Source organism: Vipera berus (assembly GCF_964194415.1).
Source record: "Vipera berus genome assembly, chromosome: 7".
Lineage (NCBI taxonomy): Eukaryota > Metazoa > Chordata > Lepidosauria > Squamata > Viperidae > Vipera > Vipera berus.
The window spans coordinates 7234063-7260213 of record NC_138209.1 but is presented as its reverse complement, the minus strand read 5'-3'; the positions used below and the strand labels follow the sequence as shown (position 1 = coordinate 7260213).

The following is a 26151-nucleotide window of genomic DNA, read 5'->3' as shown; positions in this document are numbered from 1 at the left end:
GGGCAAAAACATAACCATAAGCGAACAATGCCTTCACTTAAGTCTGCCAAAAAAAAGAGAAAAAGTTGAGTCAGGCACACTGGTGACCCGCTTTATGACCATTGCAACTTACAACCATAATGAACAGGCTTCCTTACAGTTTTAAGTCAAGGACCACCTGTAGCCTGCAAACCAGCTTGTTCTTGTTTCACATCATTCAGCTCAGAAGTGTAGGCAGGGCAGTGAAAGTTACATCTATTTCTCTTCACTGATTTTTATCTGCTTTGGTTAGAACAGAGTGGAAACTGCACCAGAGGTTTGGACGCATTGTGGGATTTTAGCTAGGGAATTCCTGAAACCACAAGAGATAATTTCTGGCTATCTGTGCATGCCACAAGATATGGGTAAAAGTGCATTCCTGAGAGGCAGGATTTTTCGGTAGAAAATTCCTTCCTTCCTTCCTTCCTAGAAGGCCTGTTTTTTTTTCCTCCCTAATCTCCCCATAAAGTGATTTTGCTTTCAGCGATTGAACGTCGTCTTCCCATCGGATTGAGATGTTGATTTTATTTCTCCCTCCCACAGGAATTTAACCTTATAGAAAGAAGAGAGCTTGCTCCACTGCAAGAACTGATTGAAAAACTCACTTCCAAGGACAGATAAGCGAACATGGAATTATGGAAATCTTGTTTCTGTTTTTGTTTTCTTTAAGCAGGCATGTGGGGTTTTAGGGATGTGGGCTGAAATTCTCCACGCATTTAAGTTCCAGGGGACTTTTAACTCCTGAGTAAGTGTGTGGAGGTTTGCAACCTTATGTTTGTTCGTTTTAGAAAGGAAAGGAAACTTCTGTTTTACTTCAAGCAACCTAGATCCATTCTCTTTGCTTTTCTTAGTGAAACCTCTTTCACTTAGTGAGATACACACACACACACACACACAAAGAGAGAGAGAGACACAGTAAATGGTTTTCTGTTCTTGTTCATTGTTCTTGTTAATTTTTAAGCAGATGTTGTGTGTTAATAAAGGAAAAAAGACACGCTTGTTGGGAAATGTGACACTGCTAGTTGGAAAGTGCAGGATTGCCAGCTGTACATCTTTCTCAGAAGGTCCTTAAAAAGAGATTTAATCTTCTCTAAGTGCCTTGGTAGATTCTCTTCTGAGGTACAAAGCACATACAAAGAACACTGCTGGAAACACAAAACACAAATAGCTACCCAGGACATTTATTAATACTTGTTATATGTGATTAATATGTGCAAGCCTTTTCTAAAAGCCATAATGTCTGTCAGTGATCTCCAATCTTTAAGAGAAAGCAATGACTTTAGAAGTGAACATAGGTTGGTGAAGAAAAGTCAATGAGTGGCTCTCTTTTTTTTAATAACATACTGAGCTACCCGTCTAATACAGGGGTCTCCAACCTTGGCTAAGATTTGTGGACTTCAACTCCCAGAATTCCTCAGCCAGCTGGGAGTTGAAGTCCATAAGTCTTGAAGTTGCCAAAGTTGAGGACACCTGATCTAACACATCTTCAATATTGTAAGGGCCAAGAATGATACTGGGTGCATTACTTTTGACAATATACATTCTGCCAAGATTTTAACTCATTTTGATCTACCAGTAGGATTATTATTTTTTTCAGCCAGTGCTTTATCAAATTGAACTAAAAACTTCCCTGTCTTTTAAATTGAGAATCCTTCAGTGGCATCTAGTCAAAATAAGAGGGAAGCCATTTCCAAGGAACAATAATATTAACATAAAGGGAAATATTTATAAATCTACCGTGGTTATTTTAAAAAATGGAGACAAAGCATCCTAGTATTTCAGCTTTTAATAAGAGAAATTGTCTCAGTCTGCTTAGCAGTTTACATTTCCATTTCATGCCTCCTAAATCCGGAGTCCCTTTGTAATCTCAATTGAACAAGAATGTTATAAGGGAAAGCATTTATCTCTTGAGGGACGTGGTGGCTCAGTGGGTTAGGACGCTGAGCTTGTCGATCAGAAGGTCGGCAGTTTGGCGGGTCGAATCCCGAGTGCCACGTAGCAGAGTGAGCGCCTGTTACTCGTCCCAGCTTCTGCCAACCTAGCAGTTCGAAAGCATGTAAAAATGCAAGTAGAAAAATAGAGACCACTATGGTGGGAAGGTAACAGCGTTCCGTGCGCCTTTGGTGTCTAGTCATGCCGGCTACATGACCACAGAGACGTCTTCGGACAAGTGCTGGCTCTTCGGCTTTGAAATGGAGATGAGCACCGGCCCCTAGAGTCAGAAACAACGAGCACGTGTGTGCGGGGGAACCTTGACCTTTACCTATTTATCTCTTGTAACGTGATAGAAAAGTGCAATGATATTTTGGAATTTTGAGCGGATGGGCATTTAAGATAATTGGAGACCAATTTTGATAAAATTGTCAATGTTGTTTTGCTGATTTTCCTCTCTCTTCATATCCTTTATCATAGAATATTTGGCATTTGGGATAATTCCTGTTGATAATCATCCGCTATTGTTCTAAAGGCCAGGGCAGCTGAAACTTACCAGTGGTTTGAGCATTAAATCCAAAAATTCCCATTTTTTATTTTTTTTAACTTTTCTGGAATGTCACGTTTTGTCTGCTTCACCACATTTTCCAGGGTTTGATTGACACACACAAATTACTCCATGTATCCTTAGATCCTAACCTTGAAGCCCACTTTTCACATTATCATTGGGATTAGCTAAAATTACATGAGCATATACTATGTGTCCATTAAACTAATAATATTTAACGCCCATGAATATCTTAAAAGTCTAATACACAGAACAGTTTCTTTTATTATATATCTCTGACATTATATATACCTTTCAGATACTTTTAAGAACTGAAGTGATAAAAGGCATACACAGGATGTCTTTTGCCTGAGAACTAGATAATTAAACATAGTCATATGAGGAGGAAAAATACAAATTTACTGTGGTTACATTATCTAGCTGTATTCTTGACCCTTATAACCTGGTAGACATTAATAATGATAGTTCTTCCGAGGGATCTACTAAAAACCGAGTACCGTAATCAAAATCTTGGCAATGTTTCTTAACCAGATTTGATCCTGATGTTCATAATACAGTTTTATCAATATTTAATTTTAGAAGTCAGATTCACAGTCCTGATTGCTGAACCTTGAATTTGAAAGTTTACATTGCTAATGGGGAAAAAAATTGTTCAAAGCTGTGATGCTGAAAGCAGTTTAGAGGTTAGGACTGCTATTAGAATTTTAAATATCCCCAATCTCCATCTAGCAATTTTAACCACTCCTAAAAGATATCTGTTAAAAATAAAAGGAAGAAAAATGCTAGGTATCCTCTTAACCTGTCTGGATCTTGAAATGTGTAAGACCTCAAAATAAGGTTTAATTAGAATCAATATAGCTTGGCCATAATGATCTCCCATAATTTTAATCTTAAAATTTAAGGGACTCATTGGAAACAATGATGACAAACGTGGACTCCATTCATTGCCAATTTCCTTCTTGAATGATAAACACTTGGAGATGGTTGACAAAGAGGGCTGTTGGTTCAACTCTTCTTATTGCCTTGAAGATTGAAGCATTGACAATAATAAGACAGTGATTATTTGATCGGCACTAGACGCTTTTAGTGGGATTGCTCTGGTGATCTTGAAAAATACTGTTTAAAAGTGTGTTACAGTGCAAACAGAAAAGCTTCCTTGATCTTTCAGCGGAATACAGATTTTGAAAATTGAACACTGTAGTATTATTAAAAAAAAAAGTCACAGCCTGGAATCTAGCCTTTTCATTTTAAAAGGACACCGTGTTAGAAATCGTATGCCTTTTTCTGATACCAAATGTTAGGCCAGGGCGGGTCTTCAAACTTGGCCCTTTTATGACTTGTGGACTTCAACTCCCAGAATTCCTCAGCCAGGCACGCTGACTGAGGAATTCTGGGAGTTGAAGTCCACAAGTCATAAAAGGGCCAAGTTTGAAGACCCCTGTGTTAGGCAGGCACTTATTTTTTTTCCTTATGACCAGCCATTAATGAACACTTGTGTTCCTTCCATGAAGAAGGAATAGCCTTAAAATGTCCGAACTGGCTCCATTCTCTGTATCACCTGTCAGTCTGCTCTTTTGTCTTGGTTACCCACTAGCACAGGTAACCTACCTTAATTAGATGAGGCTGACCAAGTCGGATGGTCGTAAGCATCCTAAAACCCAAGCTGTGTTCTGTTTTCTTGAGCCAGTGATTGATTTAATTCAGAGAATTGACATTGGTGGGAGAAAAGTTTTTATTATCCTGGCCCTAGAAATTACAGGCCTACTTCACACATCCACGTCAGGGATTCATGCTAATTGTGCAAGTATAAAAGTATCCTACTCTTTGTCCAGCAGTAGTTATGTGGGCTTTTAAAGAAATAACTTTCCAAAGGGAAATTCCCCCTTTTCAGCTGCTTGCCAACATTTCTTTAACAGCTTACTATGCAAGAGAGAATTTTGAATATTCACTGGTAATCTTATAGAACTAGAGGCTCCATTAAGAATTTAGAATTGACACCACTCTCTCAAACTTATCCCAGAGGCAAAAAGCCAATGCTGCTATATGCTGGTCTTATTTATTTATTTTTTTTAATTCCCATGTCCGAAAGCCTTTTCTTAGATTTCCATATAAAGATTATTTTTCTGAAGCGGGGTGGGGTGGGGGTGGGGTGGAAATGTGTGTGTTGATTTGTTTGGAAAATAATTTAAGACATGTATTTTTCTCCCCAAATACTAAAGTGTAGGTGAAATGCCAGAATGGCCATTTTAAAATTGTAATATGAAGTTGGACCTGTCAGTTTTTCAACTGCAATGCTCTCATGTTACTTAATGCATTTTATGCAGGGAAGGGAGGGATAAATTTCATTTCTGAATAGGCAAGAACTATTTGGGTTTTCCTAAACTGCATTTCTAGAACCAGTAGCCCCTTTAGAGGTATATTTCCATTTATGTCCATTGTACACATGTGCTTCCTTTTTAAAGCATGATTCTCTCCTGCGGTAGCAGAATTATCTCCAGTTTTAAGATGCTTTATTTGCTGATTTTCTTTCCCAAGAGCACTGTCCTTTCAATAGTTCTTTCATAGATTAATGTATTTTTAGGGGAAATCGATTTTTTTATAGCCACTAAACTGTACTCATTATTTTTGTACACTTATTACTAGGTTATTTGGAACACAAAATCTTTTGAAATGTCATTTGGTTCCGTTTTTGAATTTACTCACTGATGTCGTTGCTAAGTATTGTCACGAGAATCAATGCTTTTGAATATGTAGTGAAGGGAAAACAGATTTGCGAAAAAACTGGGTTCCTTCCAGTACCTAGATCAGGGGTCTTCAAACTTGGCCCTTTTATGACTTGTGGACTTCAACTCCCAGAATTCCTCAGCCAGACAAGCTGGCTGAGGAATTCTGGGAATTGAAGTCCACAAGTCATAAAAGGGCCAAGTTTGAAGACCCCTGACCTAGATAGATCTACCCAGGTCCTTCTTCGTGCAGCACATTAGAAAAATATAGGAGCAATTTTTTTTTCTGTACTCTCTTGGTAAAGAGTAGAGAAAATCCCAGGAAAAATGGTCATTCCTTAGTATAGCCTTTGAAAAGGATCTGTGGTGGCAATTGGTTCCTGCCTGTTGGAGAGTATTTACAACCAGCAGAATCAACCTGAAGCTTTTCTGAACTTGCATCTCTGGGCAACTCAAAATTTAAGCACATCTCAGGAGACACAAGGAGATTTTGGTTAACATTCCATGTTTCCGGCAAGGAAACGTAATTACATGGGCAAAATACTGCAGCTTTGGAAAAAGCCTTGCCATTTGATTCTGCTGATGAAATTAAGCGGATCCTGTGTGCTAGAATTTATGCTGCATTAGGGATGGAAATTTGACCTGCCTCGGTGACACCCTCTCTATTAAAGGGTGGGGGGGGGGGAAGGTAGCTGCTTATCAGAGAGAAAAAGATAATAGCAGATGCTGGACACACACAAAAAAATCATTTAAAAATGCAACATAATATGTACTGTAAGCAAACTGTGCCAATCTTACTTCAGTTTGTAGTCACTTAATCAGTCCTTGTTCTACCTGAAAAAAACGGCTTTTTAATGAAAAAATAGTAAAAAAAAAGTTGGATGTCTGAAATTCTGCAACACATATATTGGAAAAGATGTAAATAATGTATACATATTGTTGTAAGTGATGGGATGAAAAACTATATAAATTCTAGGCTTTTTTCAGTAAGGAAAATGGATGCTGTTTATAAGAAGAAAAATAAATAGCTATGTTTGACATGAGTGCTTTTTTCCCTTCTCATACTTATAATTTTTAATAGCTGAGATTTGTATGTATCTGTACATTGTGCACATCTGATCCTCCCCTCGGCCAAGGTGTCCTGCAGTTACCTCAGATGGATTTGTTAACTGTTTGTACTGCAAGCAAGTCAAGTGGCAATAAAATGAACCCAGGTCCATCCAGATCCTTAACTCAGGTTACCAAAAGATTGATGAAGTTTTTGTATAAAAGAGGTTGTGTGGGTGTTTTTGCCTAGAGTAGGCAACCTTGGCTCTTTTATGACTTGTGGACTTCAACTCCCAGAATTCCTGAGCTAGCCACGGTGAGGGGAAAGGGAGAGGTTTCCATGCTTAGCCATGCTGGCTGAGGAATTCTGGGAGTTGAAGTCCACAAGTCATAAAAGAGCCAAGGTTGCCTACCTCTGGCCTTGACATAACAGACCAGGACTTGAACCTCATTTGATTGGATTCTTTTTATCCAGTATACACAGAATACTTTCACTTTTGATTTGGAAACAGATTTCAATAACATTTAGAGTGAAAGTTTTAGTAGAATTCCTTTAGATGGTGATGATGAGGACGATTCTTTCCCCAGCTAGTTCTACCTGGATCAAACAGCCCCATTTTGTTCCATACAGGAATCAACACTTTTTGGGTTGAGTCTGGACCACCCAAAAATCAAGACATTTTACAGATTTCTACTATATTTGTGGGTGTGTTCTCCAGTCTGGAAAGATGGATGATAAGAGTTGAATGCGTGACTACAGTAGAAAACCCTAAACCAGGGGTCTTCAAACTTGGCCTTTTTATGACTTGTGGACTTCAACTCCCAGAATTTCACAGCCAGACACACTGGCTGAGGAATTCTGGGAATTGAAGTCCACAAGTCATAAAAGGGCCATGTTTGAAGACCCCTGCCCTAAACCTTCCCCAAATCATTAGCTAAGGGTGTCTCTCACACACAGACACAAACACACACAGAGACATACACGCACACATATATAAACAGTGTTAATTACAGGTAGTCCTCGACTTAACAATCACTTTGTACAATGATTGTTGAAATTACATTTACACTGAAATAAAATATATATGAACATTTTTCACACATCTATTGCAGCATCCCCACATAATCAAAATTTGGACATTTGGCAAATAGTTCATATTTATGATGGTTGCAATGTCCCAGGGTCATGTGATCACCTTTACGACAAATCTGTCAATCGGGAAACCAGACTCATTTAATAACTGTATTACTAACTTAACAACTCTAGTGATTCAATTAACAATTGGGGCAAGAAAAATAACATGGGGCAAATCTCAATTAACAACTGTCTTGCTTAGCATCAGAAATTTTGGACTCAGTTGTTGTCGTAAGTCAAGGACTAGTTTTATGTGATGACATTTTAGTGAATTTTATAGAGGGAAGCATGCCCACATAATCGTTCAGGTAAAAATATCAGTTCAGCTCATGTTCTGGGAAAAAACACATTAGATCAGAGGTCTTCAAATTTGGCCCTTTTATGACTCATGGACTTCAACTCCCAGAATTCCTCAGCCAGTACATTAGATCCTCCTCCTTATCACACCTTTCCACTTACTTCTCTCTTCATCCAAGTTGCAGTTTTCCACATTTATTTGATTTTTATCCTTCCTTTATTTTATAAATGCCATGGTCAGGACAAGATGGATTCCTAGGCAATACTATGATGATGATGATTAGTCGCAGAGTCAGCCAGATTAGATTTGGCCTTTTTGTCCATCTCTTTGAGCTTGAGAAGGACCTGGGATAGGTAGATAAATCAACATTTCTCAAGACATGCTGGCTGGGGAATTCTGGGAGTTGAAGTCCACCCCTCTTAAAAGTTCTCAGCCACAGCTGAGAAACACTGGAGATATTATTGTTTAATACAATCAAAGGTATCATTGCAGAATGTTATTTCCTCCAGGATCCCAGTCTGAGGCTTTAAGATAATGCTGTTTAGCAAGATAGAAGAGGTATCTGCCATATACTACATTCCGCACCATCAATAATGACCAGTTTGGAAACATGATGGAGACAAACTCAACTCAAACCCAGTTTCCCTGCAACAGTCTCATGCTGAAGGAAGCCAGCATCCCACAGTGTTTTTCAACCTTGGCATTGTTTTTGACTTGAAGTCCATATATATATATATATATATATATCTTAAAATTGTCCTGGGAAGTCCATGAATTGCAATTGACATGCTCAGGCTGCTTGAGTTGTCTCTGGACGTGGTAGAAACAAAAACACACACTAGATGCAGTTTCTCCCATTTTTTGCAGTGGACAAAAAGCTGCTTAGGCCAGGGGTCTTCAAACTTGGCCCTTTTATGACTTGTGGACTTCAACTCCCAGAATTCCTCATCCAGGCAAGCAGACCAGGACCAGCTGGCTGAGGAATTCTGGGAGTTGAAGTCCACAAGTCATAAAAGGGCCATGTTTGAAGACCCCTGGCCTAGACCAGGAGTAGGCAACCTCGGCTCTTTTATGACTCATGGCCTTCAACTCCCAGAATTCCTGAGTCAGCTATGCCAGGGGTAGGCAACCTCGGCTCTTTTATGACTCATGGACTTCAACTCCCAGGATTCCTGAGTCAGCTATGCCAGGGGTAGGCAACCTCGGCTCTTTTATGACTCATGGACTTCAACTCCCAGAATTCCTGAGTCAGCTATGCCAGGGGTAGGCAACCTCGGCTCTTTTATGACTCATGGACTTCAACTCCCAGAATTCCTGAGTCAGCTATGCCAGGGGTAGGCAACCTCGGCTCTTTTATGACTCATGGACTTCAACTCCCAGAATTCCTGAGTCAGCTATGCCAGGGGTAGGCAACCTCGGCTCTTTTATGACTCATGGACTTCAACTCCCAGAATTCCTGAGTCAGCTATGCCAGGGGTAGGCAACCTCGGCTCTTTTATGACTCATGGACTTCAACTCCCAGAATTCCTGAGTCAGCTATGCTGACTCAGGAATTCTGGGAGTTGAAGTCCATGAGTCATAAAAGAGCCGAGGTTGCCTACCCCTGGCCTAGACAGAATCATGGTTTTAAAAAAAAGAAACACTTCCCCGTTTTGCAGGGAAATAATTTTGTCCAGGTTGGAAGGCGTGTCTGGTTCCAGGCAACCTCATCACAATACATGATTTGATCGATGCGCTCGGAGCTCCGACTGCCTCCCTTCCGGCTGAATCCGTTTCTCGGCGTGCGACTTCAAGCTTCCCTTTCGCTTTGGAAGCCGGCATCGGCGACTCGGCGAGCGAGTCTCTTTAACTCTCGAAGCCGCGCTCTCCAGCTGACGGGCCTTCGCCTTGCCACACCGCGCCTTTTTCTGACCCTCTCGGGCCCCCGTAAGCCAAAGCCAAAGCCTCGATTGAAAGAGGCGGCAGCCTCGAGCGGGGAAAGGCGGAAAAACTGGGGCCAAAGTCGGGCGGGGCTTTCGCGTGACGTCACTGGTTGCGCAACCTCGATCGACCACCACCCCCTCCCCCTCCCGCGCCAAATTCGAACGCCGGCGAGGGAAGAATTAAAGCGGCGGCGGCGGCGGCGTCTGACGTAGCCGGCGAAGTGCGTTCCCGCGCTTTTTTGGCCTTCCTGCGTTGCCGTTGCTTTCTGAGAGGGGGGGGGGAGCTCCGTTGAGGATACCGGCCGGCCGTTTCCATGGCAACCCCACCCAAGCGAAGCCGGGCCGGCGTGAAGAGGATCGCCATCGAGGGCAACATAGGTAAGCCGTCGGGGCAAACGGCTCGCTCGTTCAGAGGGCGGCTTCCTCGGTCGATGTTTAAAGCTGGGGTCTTCAAACTTGGCCCTTTTATGACTCGTGGACTTCAACTCCCAGAATTCCTCAGCCAATGTGTCTGGCTGAGGAATTCTGGGAGTTGAAGTCCACGAGTCATAAAAGGGCCGAGTTTGAAGACCCCTGCGAAAGCGTCAACGTCTCTCGATTTGAGTCAGCAGCCGCCGCCGCCGAGTCTGCCCGGCTGATTTGGCACTTACTTCCTTCATTGGAAACGGAAGTCGGGAATTGAAGCCGATGGGTGGCTTTCTTTTCTTTTCTTTTCTTTTCTTTTCTTTTTTTTCTTTCTTTCCACTGAGTTATTATTCTCGTGATGGTTTATCATTTTTTATTATGTTTTTCTGTGGGTCGTGTTTATGCCTCGTTTATTGGAGGCGGTTACACTTTGAGGGAGAGTGCAAAAGTTGGGTTGAAACTGAACATTAAGAAAACCAAGATCATGGCATCTGGCCCTCTCAATTCCTGGCAAAGAGATGGGGAAGAAATGGAGGTAGTGACAGATTTTGTTTTCCTGGGCTCCAAGATCACTGCAGATGGGGACTGCAGCCAAGAAATTAAAAGACGCTTGCTCCTGGGGAGGAAAGCCATGGCAAATCTAGACAGCACACTAAAAAGCAGAGACATCACCCTGCCAACAGAAGTGCGTATAGTCAAGGCTATGGTCTTCCCAGTTGCAATGTATGGCTGTGAAAGCTGGACCATAAGAAAGGCTGAACGCCAAAGAATTGAGGCCTTTGAACTGTGGTGCTGGAGAAGACTCCTGCGAGTCCGTTGGACTGCCAGGCGATCAAACCGGTCAGTCCTAGAGGAGATCAACCCTGACTGCTCTTTAGAAGGCCAGATCCTGAACTGGAAACTCAAATACTTTGGCCACCTAATGAGAAGGAAGGACGCACTGGAGAAGAGCCTAATGCTGGGAAAGATCGAGGGCAATAGAAGAAGGGGACGACAGAGAATGAGGTGGCTGGATGGAGTCACTGAAGCAGGAGGCCTGAGCTTAAATGGACTCCAGAAGATGGTAGAGGACAGGAAGGCCTGGAGGAACATTGTCCATAGGGTCGCGATGAGTCAGACACGACTTCGCAGCTAACAACAACAACGCTTTGAGAGCTGTATGCGACAAAATTTCGTTTTAACGTACGCCGATCAATGTACATTTAAAGTGACAATAAAGTTGTTATTCTACATTCTGTTTTATTCTATTCTATGTTTTAAGTTACGCCCAGCTCATACATGGTGGCTTACAACATTAAAAAAAAATCCCACCATATAATAAAAACCCCTGGAGGAACACACACCCCTCTCTATATGTGTGTGTGTGTGTGTGTGTATGTATATATGTGTGTGTATACATATATTATTCTCTTAATAATTTTACACACACACATACACATATAATTAGGAGACAGCATTGTTGTTGTTGTTAGTTGCGAAGTCGTGTCCGACCCATCGCGACCCCATGGACAACGTTCCTCCAGGCCTTCCTGTTTTTATGGTTATTTAAGATGTGCTTGTATTCCGTTTTTATTGTAGACTGTTCAGAGTCCATGAGATGGATGGGTATATAAAGGATTAGACGGACAGTTGTTGTTAGTTGCGAAGTCGTGTCTGACCCATCGCGACCCCATGGACAACGTTCCTCCAGGCCTTCCTGTCCTCTACCATCTTCTGGAGTCCATTTACGCTCACTCCTACTGCTTCAGTGACTCCATCCAGCCGCCTCGTTCTCTGTCGTCCCCTTCTTCTCTTGCCCTCAACCTTTCCCAGCATTAGGCTCTTCTCCAGTGAGTCCTTCCTTCTCATTAGGTGGCCAAAGGATTTGAGTTTTAGCTTCAGGATCTGGCCTTCTAAAGAGCAGTCAGGGTTGATCTCCTCTAGGACTGACCGGTTTGATCGCCTGGCAGTCTGAGGGAGTCGCAGGAGTCTTCTCCAGCACCATAGTTCAAAGGCCTCCATTCTTTGGCGCTCAGCCTTTCTTATGGTCCAACTTTCACTGCCATACGTTGCAACCGGGAAGACCATAGCCTTGACTATACGCACTTTTGTTGGCAGGGTGATGTCTCTGCTTTTTAGTGTGCTGTCTAGATTTGCCATGGCTTTCCTCCCCAGGAGCAAGTGTCTTTTAATTCCTTGGCTGCAGTCCCCATCTGCAGTGATCTTGGAGCCCAGGAAAATTGTGAATGTGCAGATGGCCCTGCTGTCTTTGGGCGCTTGCAGAGTCATGGATGCAGAGTCATGAAAGGACAGCAAGGAAAACCCCCAATGTCCTAACCCACCAGAGAACATATGATATCTTTAGGGAAACGCCCAAAAGGGAACATGTTTAGCTACTTCTGCTTTCTCCCTTCTTATTTACAGTGTGGCAGACTTCCTGGGTGAAATCTCTGTCTTATGTGTATCAGCTTTGCTGGGTGGATTGCTTACGTAATCAGAATAAATACAAGGATTTCTTGTCATTCAGGGCTTCTCTCATTTAGAGAAGCCCGTCTTTCCTCAGCTGAATAAAAATGTAAAGCTTGAAGGCAACTTCTGTTTTCCTGTATTTTTTTATCAAGCAAAACCTCAGAACCTGCATATCAATACACACACACAGAGAGAGAGAGAGAGAGAGAGAGAGAGAGAGAGAGAGAGAGAGAGAGAGAGAGAGAGAGAGAGAGGGAGGAGAGAGAGAAGCTTGGAGCTGAAAATGAGAGGTGGTGAAGATGACCACAGAAATATTCCAGCTCAGCATAATAAAACAACATTCTATAATATTCTATATTCCTGCTCAGTTTTGCTCTAAACTCATATTTTTAACTTTGGAAGTAGGTGTCTGAGAAATAAATAATGCACCTTCTTAAAACCTACATCACTTTTTGTTTGTAAATTTCTACATCTGCCAACCTCACTATTGTGCCTTTGGGTTGGCTTACATTACAAGTCCAGAAAAACAATATAAGGTGGGTCAAAGATTAATGGCAAAAAATTGCTAAAACAAACTGCTAAAGCCTACTGTAAGGAGCTGCACAGCATCATTCATTTTCCTAAGAGTAACACTTGCAAGCTTGACTGTGAATGTCAAAGTTTGGGAAACGTTTACATAGTGGAACCAGCAAGGCTTACAAAGGCTTATATTGTTGTCAGCATTAGCAGCTCCTTTGAAATTTAAGTTAAATTGAAAAGCAAGCTATAGGTAGATGCAAGGGACTATCTTGTATACAGTATGTAAATAGCCTCTCCTGGGGTACTAAACAAAGGTTGATTTCTGATGCTGTCCTCTGCTGTAGATCCTGCTCTTTTGAATATCTTTTCTTCAGAATTTATCACATTTTTAATCCCATTATAGAGCTGGTTCAAACCCATCTTAGAATGGCCTTGACCCCGTTGGCCTTTTGTAGGGCTTTAAAACCCTAGTTATGTCCTCAGGCCTAGGGCACCAAAAGTGTTAAGTTCTTGGCTTTGGTGACAATTATAATTTTCTCGGCTGCCGTATATATTTATTTCGTACTGTTTTTTTAACTCTTTTTAATTGTTTTAGGAATTCTTCGCCACCCAGAGTCACTTGGTTGAGATCGCTGGCTACAGAAATTAAATAAGCTATTCCTTTTTTAAACTGGTAGCAAGCTCTAAAGGCAGCTGCAGAATCTTACTGGTTTGATGAGTATCTTCTGTTCCTTAGCCGCAGGCAAATCTACCTTTGTCAATATTCTCAAAAAGGCCCGAGAAGAATGGGAAGTTGTTTCAGAGCCAGTGGCAAAATGGTGCAATGTTCAGGACAACCATGATGACTGTGAGGTATGATAAATATTGATTATATGGATTGGGCATAATAGGAAATAGATTTTTGAGACAAAACAGAGGAGGAACAAGATACTGCAGACATGTCAAACACAAGGCCCGGGGGCCAGATCTGGCCCGCAAAGTGGTTTCATGCGGCCCGTGAAGCCATCCTGGAAACAGTGAGGGAATGGCCCCCACTGCCTTGGCCTTGGTCCAGAGACCCTCCTTCTGCCAGAGACCCTCAGATCTGTCCCACTACTGCCCAGGCCCCCATAGGCACCCTTGATGCGAACGATGTAGAGCTGGCCATGCCCACCCAATAGGCCATACGCACTCTAGCCATGCCCACCCAGTAGGCCATGCCCACCCTGGCCATACCCACCTGGCCCCTTGAGGGCAACCGCAATGCTGATGCGGCCCTCAATGAAATTGAGTTTGACACCCCTGAGATACTGCATGCGGCTACATTCCATATTATCTTAGGGAGCACCTGCTGCCAGCATCCACTTCCCATCGTCCTGTGCGCTCCCACAGGGAGGGCCTCCTCAGGGTCCCGCCGGTCAGGGAGTGCCGGCGGGCGATCCCCAGGGGGAAAGCGTTCTCGGTGGGCGCGCTTGCCTTATGGAATCAGCTGCCTGTGGAACTCCGGATCGCCCCCGACCTTCGTTCGTTTCGCCGGGACCTAAAAACTTGGCTATTTGATTTAGCCGGCCTGGACTGAGGGGTTTTAATGGTTTTAAATTTTAAACTGTTTGGGGGCTATTAATTTTATTTTATTTTATTTTAATTTGTACATTGCACTGTTTTAATTTGCCCTGTAAACCACCCTGAGTCCTTTGGGAAAAGGGCAGTATATAAAATCGAAACTAAATAAATAAATAAATAAAATAAATATTAGATAGGTTTTATGACGTGGATAGGCAACTCTCAAATTTCAGGGTGTATCCAGAATTTGAGAACATGCAAATCTATTATTAAAACAAAGCCATTTTTTTAATTCTCATGTAATTTTGATGACTGTTTAAACAGGAGCTGACAGCCTCACAAAAGAGTGGTGGAAACCTCCTTCAGATGATGTACGGAAAGCCGGAGAGATGGTCTTTTACTTTTCAAGCCTACGCCTGTCTGAGCAGAATCAGGGCTCAGCTCAAATCTCTTGAAGGGAAACTAAAAGAAGCTGAGAATGCCGTGGTCTTCTTTGAGCGATCAGTTTATAGTGACAGGTATCCGTGTGATTCTTGACAACTTGTCTTTTTAAGTCATCTCCCCTCAGTTTTGCGTCTCATCATCCTTTCAATTTTTGGAAAAAATTGAAAAGTTTTCCCCTTTTTCCCAATTATGGAATTGGTTTCTTGACACTAGATTGGGTTAAGAACAATTCACCTCCAGATATGTGAAGTTCGGCTTCCAGCATTCTCAGCAATGGCCATCTTAAGTAGGGAATTCTGGGAGATGAATTTTGAAGAGTACATACGTACTTTGGGGAAGGCTGGACTGTATGTGTAAACCCATGGCGGCGAAGCTATGGCACGTGTGCCACAGGTGGCACGCAGAGCCCTTTATGTGGGCACGCACGCCATCGCCCCAGTCCTAGGCCTTCAGCTGGGTTTTATAACTGAGCCTTGGTGGAGCAGTGGGCTAATGCCTCCTTAAGTAACACCAGCTGCCTGCAATTAGTGCAGGTTCGAGTCCCACCAGGCTCAAGGTTGACTCAGCCTTCCATCCTTCCCAGGTAGGTAAAATGAGGACCCAGATTGTTGGGGGCAATGAAGCTGACTTTGTAATAATGCTGCTTGGGGGGGTGTATGAAAGCCCTAACAAGCAGGCATATACATAGAATGAAGGCTACTGCTAAGCTTGTAAGCCGCCCTGAGTCTTATTTATTTATTTATTTATTTATTTATTTATCTATTTATTTATTTATTTATTTATCTATTTGTTTGTTTTTATATACCGCCCTTCTCCCGAGGGACTCGGGGCGGTGTACAGAGTAAGGTAGGTATACAGTTGAACAATAGTCAGAAACAATAGTAATAATAATAACTGAGACCCCAAGAGCTATCAGGCCAGGCCGGACTGCTGGAACAGGTAAGTTTTTAATTCGCGCCGGAAGGTGCGGAGGTCGGGGGCCATCCGGATTTCGGTAGGCAAGCAGTTCCAGAGGGTTGGCGCACCCACTGAGAATGCCCTCCCCCTGGGGACCACCAGCCGACATTCTTTGAGCGGTGGCACCCTGAGGAGGCCCTCTCTGTGGGAGCGCACAGGACGGAGGGGTGTTGACGTTGGCAGAAGGTGCTCCCGTAGGTAGTCCGGACCCATGCCATGTAGGGCTTTGTATGTCATTGTTAGCACCTTGAATTTCACTCGGAAGGCAACCGGAAGACAGTGCAGCTCACGGAGGAGAGGTGTGATATGGGAGTATCGGGAGGCCCCCAAAAGTGTCCGTGCAGCTGCACTCTGCACCAGTTGAAGCTTCCGAGTGGCTCTCAAGGGCAGCCCCATGTAGAGAGTGTTACAGTAGTCAAGGCAAGAGGTCACAAGAGCATGGGTGACTGTACGTAAGGCATCCAGGTCCAGATAAGGCCGTAGTTGGCGCACCAGTCGAACCCGGGAGAAGGCCCCCTTGGTCACAGCTCCTATGTGATCTTCCAGGGATAGCTGTGAGTCTAGGAGGACACCCAGGTTGCGGGCCCTATCAACAGGGGGTAATAACTCATCCCCGATGTTAAGGGATGGAATGTTCTGAGTATCCTGGCTTGCCGGTATGTACAGCCATTCAGTCTTGTCCGGGTTGAGTTGAAGCCTGTTCCTCCCCATCCATTCCCGGACCGCTTCCAGGCAACGGGACATCACGTCGAGGGCATCACTGATGCTGTTTGGAGTTGAGATGAAAAGCTGGGTGTCATCAGCATACTGATGGTACCCTACTCCAAAACCACGAATGATCTCACCCAGCGGTTTCATGTAGATGTTGAACAGGAGAGGCGAGAGAACCGACCCCTGAGGGACTCCGCAAACGAGAGGCCTCGGAGTCGACCTCTGTCCTCCTGCCAGCACCGACTGCGAGCGACCCAGGAGAAAGGAGGAGAACCACCGCAGAACCGTGCCTCCCACTCCCAGTCCCCTGAGGCGCCGCAGCAAGATACCATGGTCGATGGTATCGAAAGCCGCCGAAAGGTCTAATAAGACTAGGACAGAGGAATGGCCCCTGTCCCGGGCCCTCCAGAGATCATTCATCAGAGCGACCAATGCCGTCTCCGTGCTGTAGCCCGGCCTGAAGCCCGATTGGCACGCGTCAAGATAAACCGCTTCATCCAGGACCTGAGGAAGTTGATGCGCCACCACACTCTCAACAACCTTCGCAAGGAAGCGAAGGTTGGAGACTGGACAAAAGCTATTCAATGAGGTTGGGTCCAAGGTGGGCTTCTTGAGTAGAGGTCTCACCACCGCCTCCTTCAAGGAGGCGGGGAAGTGACCCTCACTCAGAGAAGCAGAGATGACCGCCTGAAACCAGCCTCGTGTCCCCTCTCGAGCTGCATAGGCCAGCCAGGAAGGGCACGGGTCCAGTAAGCATGTGGAGGAGCTCAACCTCCTCATAATCCTGTCCACTTCCTTTGGAGTCACAGGATCAAATTCCTCCTAGGTGACGTCGACAAGACTGTCCATGTCCTGTTCCTCCAACTCTGCCCAGTTGGAGTCCAGGCCGGTTCGAATCCGAGCGATTTTATCCAACAGATATTGACCAAATTCCTCGGCTCGACCCTGCAAGGGTTCCTCCCTCACCTCTTGGTTCAGTAGGGAGCGAGTCACTCTGAACAAAGCAGCCGGGCGATTATCTGCGGACGCGATGAGGGTGGAAAAGTAGTTGGATTTCGCCACCCTTATCGCTGCGAGATAAGACCTGGTGAGGATTCTTAGTCGCAATCGGTCGGATTCGGATCGACTGGATCTCCAACGGCTCTCTAGGCCCCGTCTCCGACGCTTCATCTCCCGGAGCTCCGCGGTGAACCATGGGGCTCGCTGGGATCTGCGCCGGGTCAGGGGCCGCAGGGGTACAACTCGGTCCAGCGCCTCTGTGGCTGCCCTTCCCAGGCTTCCACTAAGGCGTCCACCGAGCTGTGAGCAGGGAGTGCAGGTGGGTTCCCAAGCGCTGCCTGGAACCTGTCAGGGTCCATTAGGCGCCTGGGGCGGTACCATCTGGTTGGCACCGTGCACCCACGGCGGGGGGTGGCAAAGGGGAAGTCTAGCCGTAAGAGGTGATGATCGGTCCATGACAGGGGCGTAACGGTCGTGGAGCCCCCACCAATATCATCACGCCACCGTCCAGATAAGAACACCAAGTCAGGGGTGTGGCCTCCCTCATGAGTCGGTCCAGAAATTATTTGCGACAGGTCCATGGCCGCCATGGAAGCCATGAACTCCCGAGCTAGTTCGGACGATCCTCCCAGGGACGGTAGGTTAAAGTCGCCCAAGACCATGAGTTTGGGGAATTCAACCACCAACCCTGAGAGGACATCGAGTAGCTTAGGCAGGGCTGCCGCTGCACGATTAGGTGGAAGGTATGCGCCCCCGGACCGTATCTCAGGAAGAGAGACTCACACCCGACTATCTGAGGGACGGTGGTCTCCCGCGGGCTAAGGATCTCCCTGATGATTACTGCCACTCCTCTGCCCCTACCATGGGCCCGAGGCTGGTGCAGCACCTGGAAACCAGGCGGGCAGAGGTCAACCAGAGGGACACCACCCTCTGGGCCTAGCCAGGTTTCCGTGATGCAAGCCAGGTCCGCGTGCTCACTCTCCACTAGGTCACGAACAAGGAGAAGGGCGGGATATAAATGGAATTAAAATAAAAAATAAAATAAAATAAAATAAAATAAAACCTTTTCGCTTTAGGCCTCCGCCGCCGTGTGCAAAAAAAAAAAAGTTCAATCAATCAATTTCAACTTCTCGTGGGAAAAAAAAAGATCTCACAAAGTTGGAATTGATTAATTGAAATTTTTAGTCCCACCCAGTCTGCCCTTACCACCGCAGCCACGCCCACCCAATGGGCCACGCCCACCCAGCACCCGACGATACATAAGTGGGTTTTGGGTTGCAGTTTGGGCACTCGGTCTCTAAAAGGTTCGCCATCACTGATCTAGACTATAGGAGAGAGACAATATTGAGGTGTTGGCTTCTGTCTTATTTCTTGTTCTTTTTCTACGGAGAAGGCAGCATGCGCCAAATATACATTTAGCCTGTGTGCATATACAGGTAGTCCTCGACTTATGGCCACAATTGAGCCCAACATTTCTGTTGCTAAGCGAGACATTTGTTAAGTGAGTTTTGTCCCACTTTGTGACCTTTCTTGCCACAGTTGTTAAATGAATCATTTCAGTTGTTAAGTTAGTCACAGGGGTTGTTAAGTGAATCTGGCTTCCCTGATTGACTTGGCTTATCAGAAGGTCGCAAAAGGGGATCACGAGATCCCGAGACAGTACAACCATCATAAATATGAACCAGTTGCCAAGTGTCTGAATTTTGATCATGTGACCATGGGGATGCTGCTGCTGTTCGTAAGTGTGAAAAACGTTCGTAAGTCAACTTTTCCAGTGTAACTTTGAACAGTCCCTAAATGAACTGTTGTCAGTCAAGGACTATCTGTATAAATTACTTTTAAGTACTACCCTTGAATGTTTATGCAGTTGCCAGATTTTAGCTAGGATCCTGTCTTTATAGCAGTTTATTTATTCTATCAACTTAGGTAGCCACCCATCTCACAATTGCAACTGGCAGTGAAGGACTGGCAACAGCTAAACTGGCTGTGAGAATGATTTTGTTTTTCAGAATTATATTTTGTTCCAGCTCCAAAATAAAATGTTTCCCCCATTCTGGCATAATTGAAATTAAATTGAATTCCTTTTTTTTTGTTTCTGGAAAGGTACATCTTTGCATCCAATTTATATGAGTCTGATTGTATGAATGAAACGGAATGGACTATTTATCAAGACTGGCACAACTGGATAAACCAGCAGTTTGGATCAAGCCTTGAACTGGATGGCATTATTTATCTCCGAGCTACTCCTGAAGTAAGAAATAAAGCTTTATGAATACACTGGACATTAGAATAAAGGTCCCCAACCCCTGGTCCGTGGACCGGCACCAGCCCCACGGCATGTCAGAAACCGGACCGCAAAGCCCCATCCGTGGGATGCAGGCAGCACGCAAAATCACCCCCCTCCCCTCCAGTCTGCGGAAAAACCTCTCTCCACAGAACCGGTCCTCAGTACCCAAAAGGTTGGGGGCCGCTGCATTAGAGTACAATCCTTTGCAGATTTTTTTTGTTCTTACTTCATTGATTTTATAAGCATTAAAACACTGGTCTTTAAAGTTGTTGCTTTTTTCCTGTCAGAAGGTGGCATTTTGTTTTATTTTAGTTTCGCCTGAAAATCCTGCTCCATTCTTGCCTTTTTCTTTCTTTCTTTTTGTTTTTTTTAGAAATGCTTGGACAGGATTTACATCCGCGGAAGACATGAAGAACAAGGCATTCCCATAGAATATCTGGAGAAACTCCATTACAAACATGAAAGCTGGCTCCAGCACAAGACATTACAGTATTTTATTTCCCTGATTATCTATGGAGATTCTCAGTCATCCAGCTCATGGTTGTCCCAAAGGTGTTTTGTTTTTTTTAAAGGCAACTGGATTTTCTTGGTTTTTCCTTGAAGACGTTTCGCTTCCGGAATGTCCAGAGCTGAAGAAGCTTCTTGGATGAAAAGCGAAACGTCTTCAAGGAAAGTCCAGTTGCCTTTTGAAAAAGCACCTTTGGGAGGACTAACTATGTCCCTGGTTGTTTCTGCTACATCTGCTGGGGTTCCCGCAAAAGTGTTTTGCTTTGAGAGCTCAGCCAACCTTTTCCTTGAACAGAAGTGACGTTGGGCCCTGAGCAAATATTGAGGCTGTCACTGGAAATTGTGTCTGCCCTGGTGAACTAGGAAGATTTTTGATCAAAACTTTTAAACTAATTTTATTTCAGTTAGGCATCCTTATAAATTTGTTCAATAAATATTGAGTCGCTGCTGTTATGGGGTGGGGGGAATTTTATTTTGTGGATTTTTAAATTTGCAAGGTGCGTGGGCTCAGCAATATTTATTTATTATTATTTATTAATTCGGTTTATATACCGCCCTACTCCCGAAGGACTCACGGCGGTTTACAAGGCAAAATTTAAAAACAATACAATATAAAATTAAAATTAAATTAAATTAAGTCTAGCCCCCAAAAATTAAAATCATAATTTTAAAACATTAAAACCCCTCAGTCCAGACCAGATAGCTCAAAGAGCCAGGTGAATATGTGAATTAGGTGGTCTAATCTCAGAATAACAGTTGGAAGGGACCTTGGAGGTTTTCTAGTCCAACCCGCTGCACAAGCAGAAAACCCGACACCATTTCAGACAAATGATTGTCCGATTTATGGTCACATAAATTTGTTTGATAAATAACTGCTAGTTGAAATATCTGAGCCAGTGGAAATCGCTAGAGACTTTCCATTTCTAAAAATATATCCTATTTCATTACTAATTTTAAAAGCTCTTTTATCATTGTTTATTGCTGTAATTAACGTGGTTATTAGGAATTCTAGGCCTCGACAATTCTGGCTTTTATGGACATATTAGCAAAGGGTATAATGGGGCTTACTTCAGAACAGGTGCTGTAAGGTTTCTACATATTTCTGAATGAAATTGTCTACCTTTCTTAGGCTTCCAATTCAAATTGCAGTTTTGTTGTTTACAGAACAGAGTTTGACTACTTGCAAAAAGTACCCGTTCTAACGCTGGATGTAAATGAAGATTTCAAAAGCAACAGAGACAAACATGAAAATATGATTGAGAAGGTAAAACTTAATCAGAGACTACTAGTTTTTATGTTTCCAAGTGACTCTGTTAATGATCAAGACCTCTCTCCTTTCATGTGTCTATTGAAATCTCCATGCCGGCTGGAGAATTCTGGGCGTTGGAAGTCCACATGTTTTAAAGTTGCTAAGTTTGACAAACACTGCTTTAGGACATTGTTCATACACTGTCCTAAGATACCAGTTGGCATAACGTCCTTAAACGCCACCACTAATTAAGCAAATACCCTGGTTAGTGCTTCTGAGAGCAGATTCATCTAACAAACCCAGGGTAAATTAAGATTTATCGAATAAATTTTCTGGTCACCATATTTATGGATCCTTAACTGCATATTCAGTATATTCTCAGATCTCAGCTCCCATTTTTATTTAGCTTGTCTATTAAACTGCTACTTTCACTCTTTTATTTTGCAGGTCCAAGAATTTTTGAGTACATTATAGCACTTCCAGGAATCTTAACTGAAGCCGAGTGTTCCCAGCATTTGGATCATTTATTCATTTTACCAATGCTGATTTTGCTTAACCAGGTTCAGCTATATTGTACGGTTAAATACTGCTAGGATCTGGTTTTCTGTTTGCTGTGTGTGCAGGTTCCTTAGGAGAAGCCTTTGCTGGGCACGGACATTTGTTGCCAAAAATTGCCAAAAAGAGGGGACTTCTGTGAACAACCATCACATTCTTCTTATAGCATGAATGAAATACTTCGTTAAATGTATTGATGTCTCTGTAATTAGCGAAACCTGGAGGATATGTCAGATTTTATCACATAATGGATCATCTCTTATTTTAATTTTTTAATCATCTGTATTCCTGTGGGTTGATAATAGGGCAGCTACTCCCCACTTATAAGCTGGGGATAAAAAACGGTTTCCAAGCTTGCATTTGACCCACAATTGTATCACTGAGTAACAGCGAAACATTTTTTTGTAGCATGATGTAAGTTAGCAAAAGGCTGTTACAGATGAATTATAGATAATCAGAAACAGATTATTTTAAAGCAGAAGCATTTCCTTGGGGCGTGGATACAAGTGTCGAGTAAGCGATGAAAGCAGCCATTCATTCTTTTCTATAAGTTGTCGTGTTGCATACATGTTCAAAAGGAACACAACTCGCATTGTGGTGGTTTAGCACTGCTTGTGTCAAGTGATCAAGAATTTTTTATCCTGAATCCAACTGTTCCCAGGGCAATCCCACCCCCCACCCCACCCCTCATTTTCTAGGATAGTCTATTAACTTCCTTCGGTAGAATAAAATGGCCAAAGTAAAAGCATTTATAACTTCTCCTTTAATTCAAACTTGCTTTTTCCTTCACTTGGAAAGCCATGCCAAGCTATGCATCAAAAGTTACAGGGGTGCCAAACAGAATTACCTAAATTAGGACTATTTAATCATTCCTGTGTTGCCCCAAAATGCATGGTTTTTTTTTAGTGTTCTCTACCTTGGATTGGTCTAAGCCAGGGGTCTTCAAACTTGACCCTTTTATGGCTTGTGGACTTCAACTCCCAGAATTCCTCAGCCAGCATGCCTGACTGAGGAATTCTGGGAGTTGAAGTCCACAAGTCATAAAAGGGCCAAGTTTGAAGACCCCTAGTCTAAGCTAAGGCAGAGGTGACCAGAATCTTGCAACTTCCGGGAGTTGAAGTCCACAGGTCTTAAAGTTGCAAGGTTGGATAACCCTGGTCCAGGATATGTAACTGTCTGCAGCCAATTTTTATTTAGCTGCTTTCTTGCTTCATGTTTATCTATTTTAACATATTGCTAAGTATTACACTTAAGCTTGGAGTTGTTCTTTTTAAACACTTGGACCCATTTTATATTCTCAGAGAAATACGTACTGGAAAGGAGCTGTGATTTAACTTATTGTCTATACCATTTCACGTTTTAAAAGTGCAAAGCATCAAATTCTGTAGTCCGCTGAAATAGATTTATTCTTACATGGTTTCTTTAGGTAGAATCAAACGAGTCCAAGTTTTTAGCCTCCAAAGTTGTACAATGATTTTTTTCTGAAATAAAGATCGAAAATAATGCATTTCTGTATCATTAATCATATAAATAAATCTTTAATAATTTGTCAATATAATTCTTAGGATCCAAGCTGGATTTCTGCTGCTTTTCCTTTTAAAAATGCTAAGATTGGAGAACTTTAAAAACAAATTAGTGATATTTTGTGCTCATATTTCCAAAATATATTCTATATTGAAGCCTCAAATGTTGTTGGCCGAGATGTTTATGGAATAAAGAGTGTTCAGGCCAAAGCAGCAGTCAGAGTTCTCTACCAGTCCTGTAGCCCCAGCAGCTGGTCTGCGCATAAAATTGCTGTATCACACAGCAACAGTGTTTACTTGCCTCCTATTGAGCCATAAATTTTCTTCATATTCATTGTTGCCACTAAAACTGGTTTTACTATCTGCAAAAAGTCCTCTTAAAAGTGTGATGTATCAGTTACAAAAGCGTGGATTAATTAAGACCTAAAGCAGGGGTGTCAAACTTGCCATGTCACGTGACGTATGACAACTTTTTCCATTGCCGGCAATGGGGTGGGCATGGCTGGCTGAGGGATTCTGGGAGTTGAAGTCCACAAGTCATAAAAGGGTCAAGTTTGAAGACCCCTGAATTAGAGCTTCAAGAGAATGGTGGACATAGATAACAGGTGTGTCAAAGGAGTTCATCAAAAAACTCCTTATCAGAGGTCGATGAACCGTGGTTCATTTGATGCATGGTGCAAAACAGGTAAAAGAAAGAAAAACCCGAAACATATTCTACTGTAAAAAAAAGCTTTAATCAGAAAAAATAAAGACTCTTAACTGACTACATGCTCTATCTCACCAGACAGCACAGAGAGAAAGAAAAAAACTTGTTTGGACATGCGCGCAGGGTAGTAGAGCCAGACATGAAACCAAAACATGGTTGAACATGTGACACTCGCCATGGTTACAATGATAAGATAACAGCACAGCGGGCAAAAAGAACACTGCAACGTGCTAGCTGACAAACATAAAAAAGCAGTGACAAGGTGTGAATTCAGCCTTGGTATCCCTAATGCTTTGCTCACCATGCTAAGACTGCGGTTTGGTTGATTTTGGCTTAGCAACTAATGAATCTTAACAAAGTTTATGGAAGGATTACAGGTAATCTTTCTCTTAGGACCACAAGTGAGCCCAAAATTTCTGTTGCTATGCAAGACAGTTAAGTGAATTTCCTCCATTTTACAACCGTTCTTGCCACAGTTGTTAAGTGAATCGTTAGTAATATGGTTATTAAGTGAATCTGCTTTCCCCATTGCTTCTCAGAAGATCCCATCATAACCATCATAAATATGAGCCAGTTGCCAAGGACCAATATTGATCATGTGACCACCGGGATGCTGCAACAGTCATAAGAGAAAAATAATCTCAATTCACTTTTTCCAGTGCCTATGCAACTTCAAATCATCACTAAATGAATGGTTGTAAGTCAGGGACTACCTGTATCAAAATAATTTGGAAGTGCTTTAGAGTTCACATGAACATAGCATTTCTCTCTCCTCAAACCAGGATGTTGTTTTTTTCTCAACAAGCTTTAAAAAGGTCAACTGCTTTGTGCTAACTTTAGTGAGGTGACTCTATAGACAGCTGTTTCTTGTCTTTCAGTCTTACAGATGATGGCTGGTAATATCTAGAGTTCTTCATTCTGAACCATTTTTAAAGCATGCACACGACGCTAGTATCTCGATTATGGCTTAAAGCAAAATCTCTCAAACTTAGCAACTTTAAGACATGTGGCCTTCCATTCCCAGAATTCCTCAGTCACCCAAGTTTGAAAAAAACATTAGCTTAGAACGTGAACCTAACTAGTTTTTTTTTTCAATGAACAATTTAAATTGGCGGGCTGATGGCTTTCCAATATGCAGAGCTGATGGATATTACTAGATATTTGTCTTAGAGAATTCTCTTTTATGTGGTTGCCATCACTTTTGCAGTTCTGTTAAAAAGGATTGGCTGGTTGATACCGGTTTGATTTTTTTTTTAACGATTAGCTGGAATGATTAAGATGTAGGTAGCGATCAAGATGGCCACAAGATGTCAGCAAAGAGTACTTTCTCTACTTTGTTGCCATCTAGTGGTGGAGTGGTTTTTTTTGCAACTCATATTTATTAGTCCTAGCAAACAATGCTATTACTGTATTTCCCCGAAGTGAGACCTACCCCCCAAAATAAGCCCTAGCTTGATTTTTGGGGGTGGGCCTAATATAAGGTAAAGGTAAAGGTTCCCCAGCACATGCGTGCTAGTCGTTTCCGGCTCTAGGGGCCGGTGCTCATCTCCGTTTCAATGCCGAAGAGCCAGCGCTTGTCCGAGGACGTCTCCATGGTCATGTGGCCGGCATGACTAGACGCCAAAGGCGCACGGAACGCTGTTACCTTCCCACTGT

At 43.1% G+C, this 26151-nt stretch overlaps 2 protein-coding genes across 2 annotated transcripts in view; both read left to right on the top strand.

Annotated features, from left to right (window-relative positions):
- Positions 1-6284, top strand: part of MOB1B (MOB kinase activator 1B) — a 42043-nt gene extending 35759 nt beyond the window's left edge. The window contains exon 6 of the mRNA XM_081332214.1: positions 562-6284. Coding sequence (XP_081188340.1) covers positions 562-639 — 78 coding nt within the window. The 3' untranslated portion in view covers positions 640-6284. The remainder of the gene's footprint in view (positions 1-561) is intronic.
- Positions 6285-9568: 3284 nt separating this feature from the next.
- Positions 9569-23773, top strand: DCK (deoxycytidine kinase). Its single transcript, XM_081332211.1, has 7 exons — positions 9569-10021; positions 13752-13867; positions 14882-15075; positions 19772-19919; positions 20329-20444; positions 21627-21726; positions 22159-23773. Exons 1-7 carry the CDS (start codon positions 9958-9960, stop codon positions 22183-22185), a joined length of 765 nt encoding a protein of 254 aa, XP_081188337.1. The 5' UTR covers positions 9569-9957; the 3' UTR covers positions 22186-23773.
- The last annotated feature ends 2378 nt before the right edge of the window (positions 23774-26151 follow it).

What these genes read in the sequence shown, in the direction of transcription:
- DCK (XM_081332211.1), top strand. Translation starts at nt 9,958, where the DNA reads ATGGCAACCCCACCCAAGCGAAGCCGGGCCGGCGTGAAGAGGATCGCC. An exon ending in ACAACCATGATGACTGTGAG is followed by an intron (nt 13,868 to 14,881) that starts GTATGATAAATA and finishes CTGTTTAAACAG; the next exon opens with GAGCTGACAGCCTCACAAAA. An exon ending in ATCTCCGAGCTACTCCTGAA is followed by an intron (nt 19,920 to 20,328) that starts GTAAGAAATAAA and finishes TGTTTTTTTTAG; the next exon opens with AAATGCTTGGACAGGATTTA.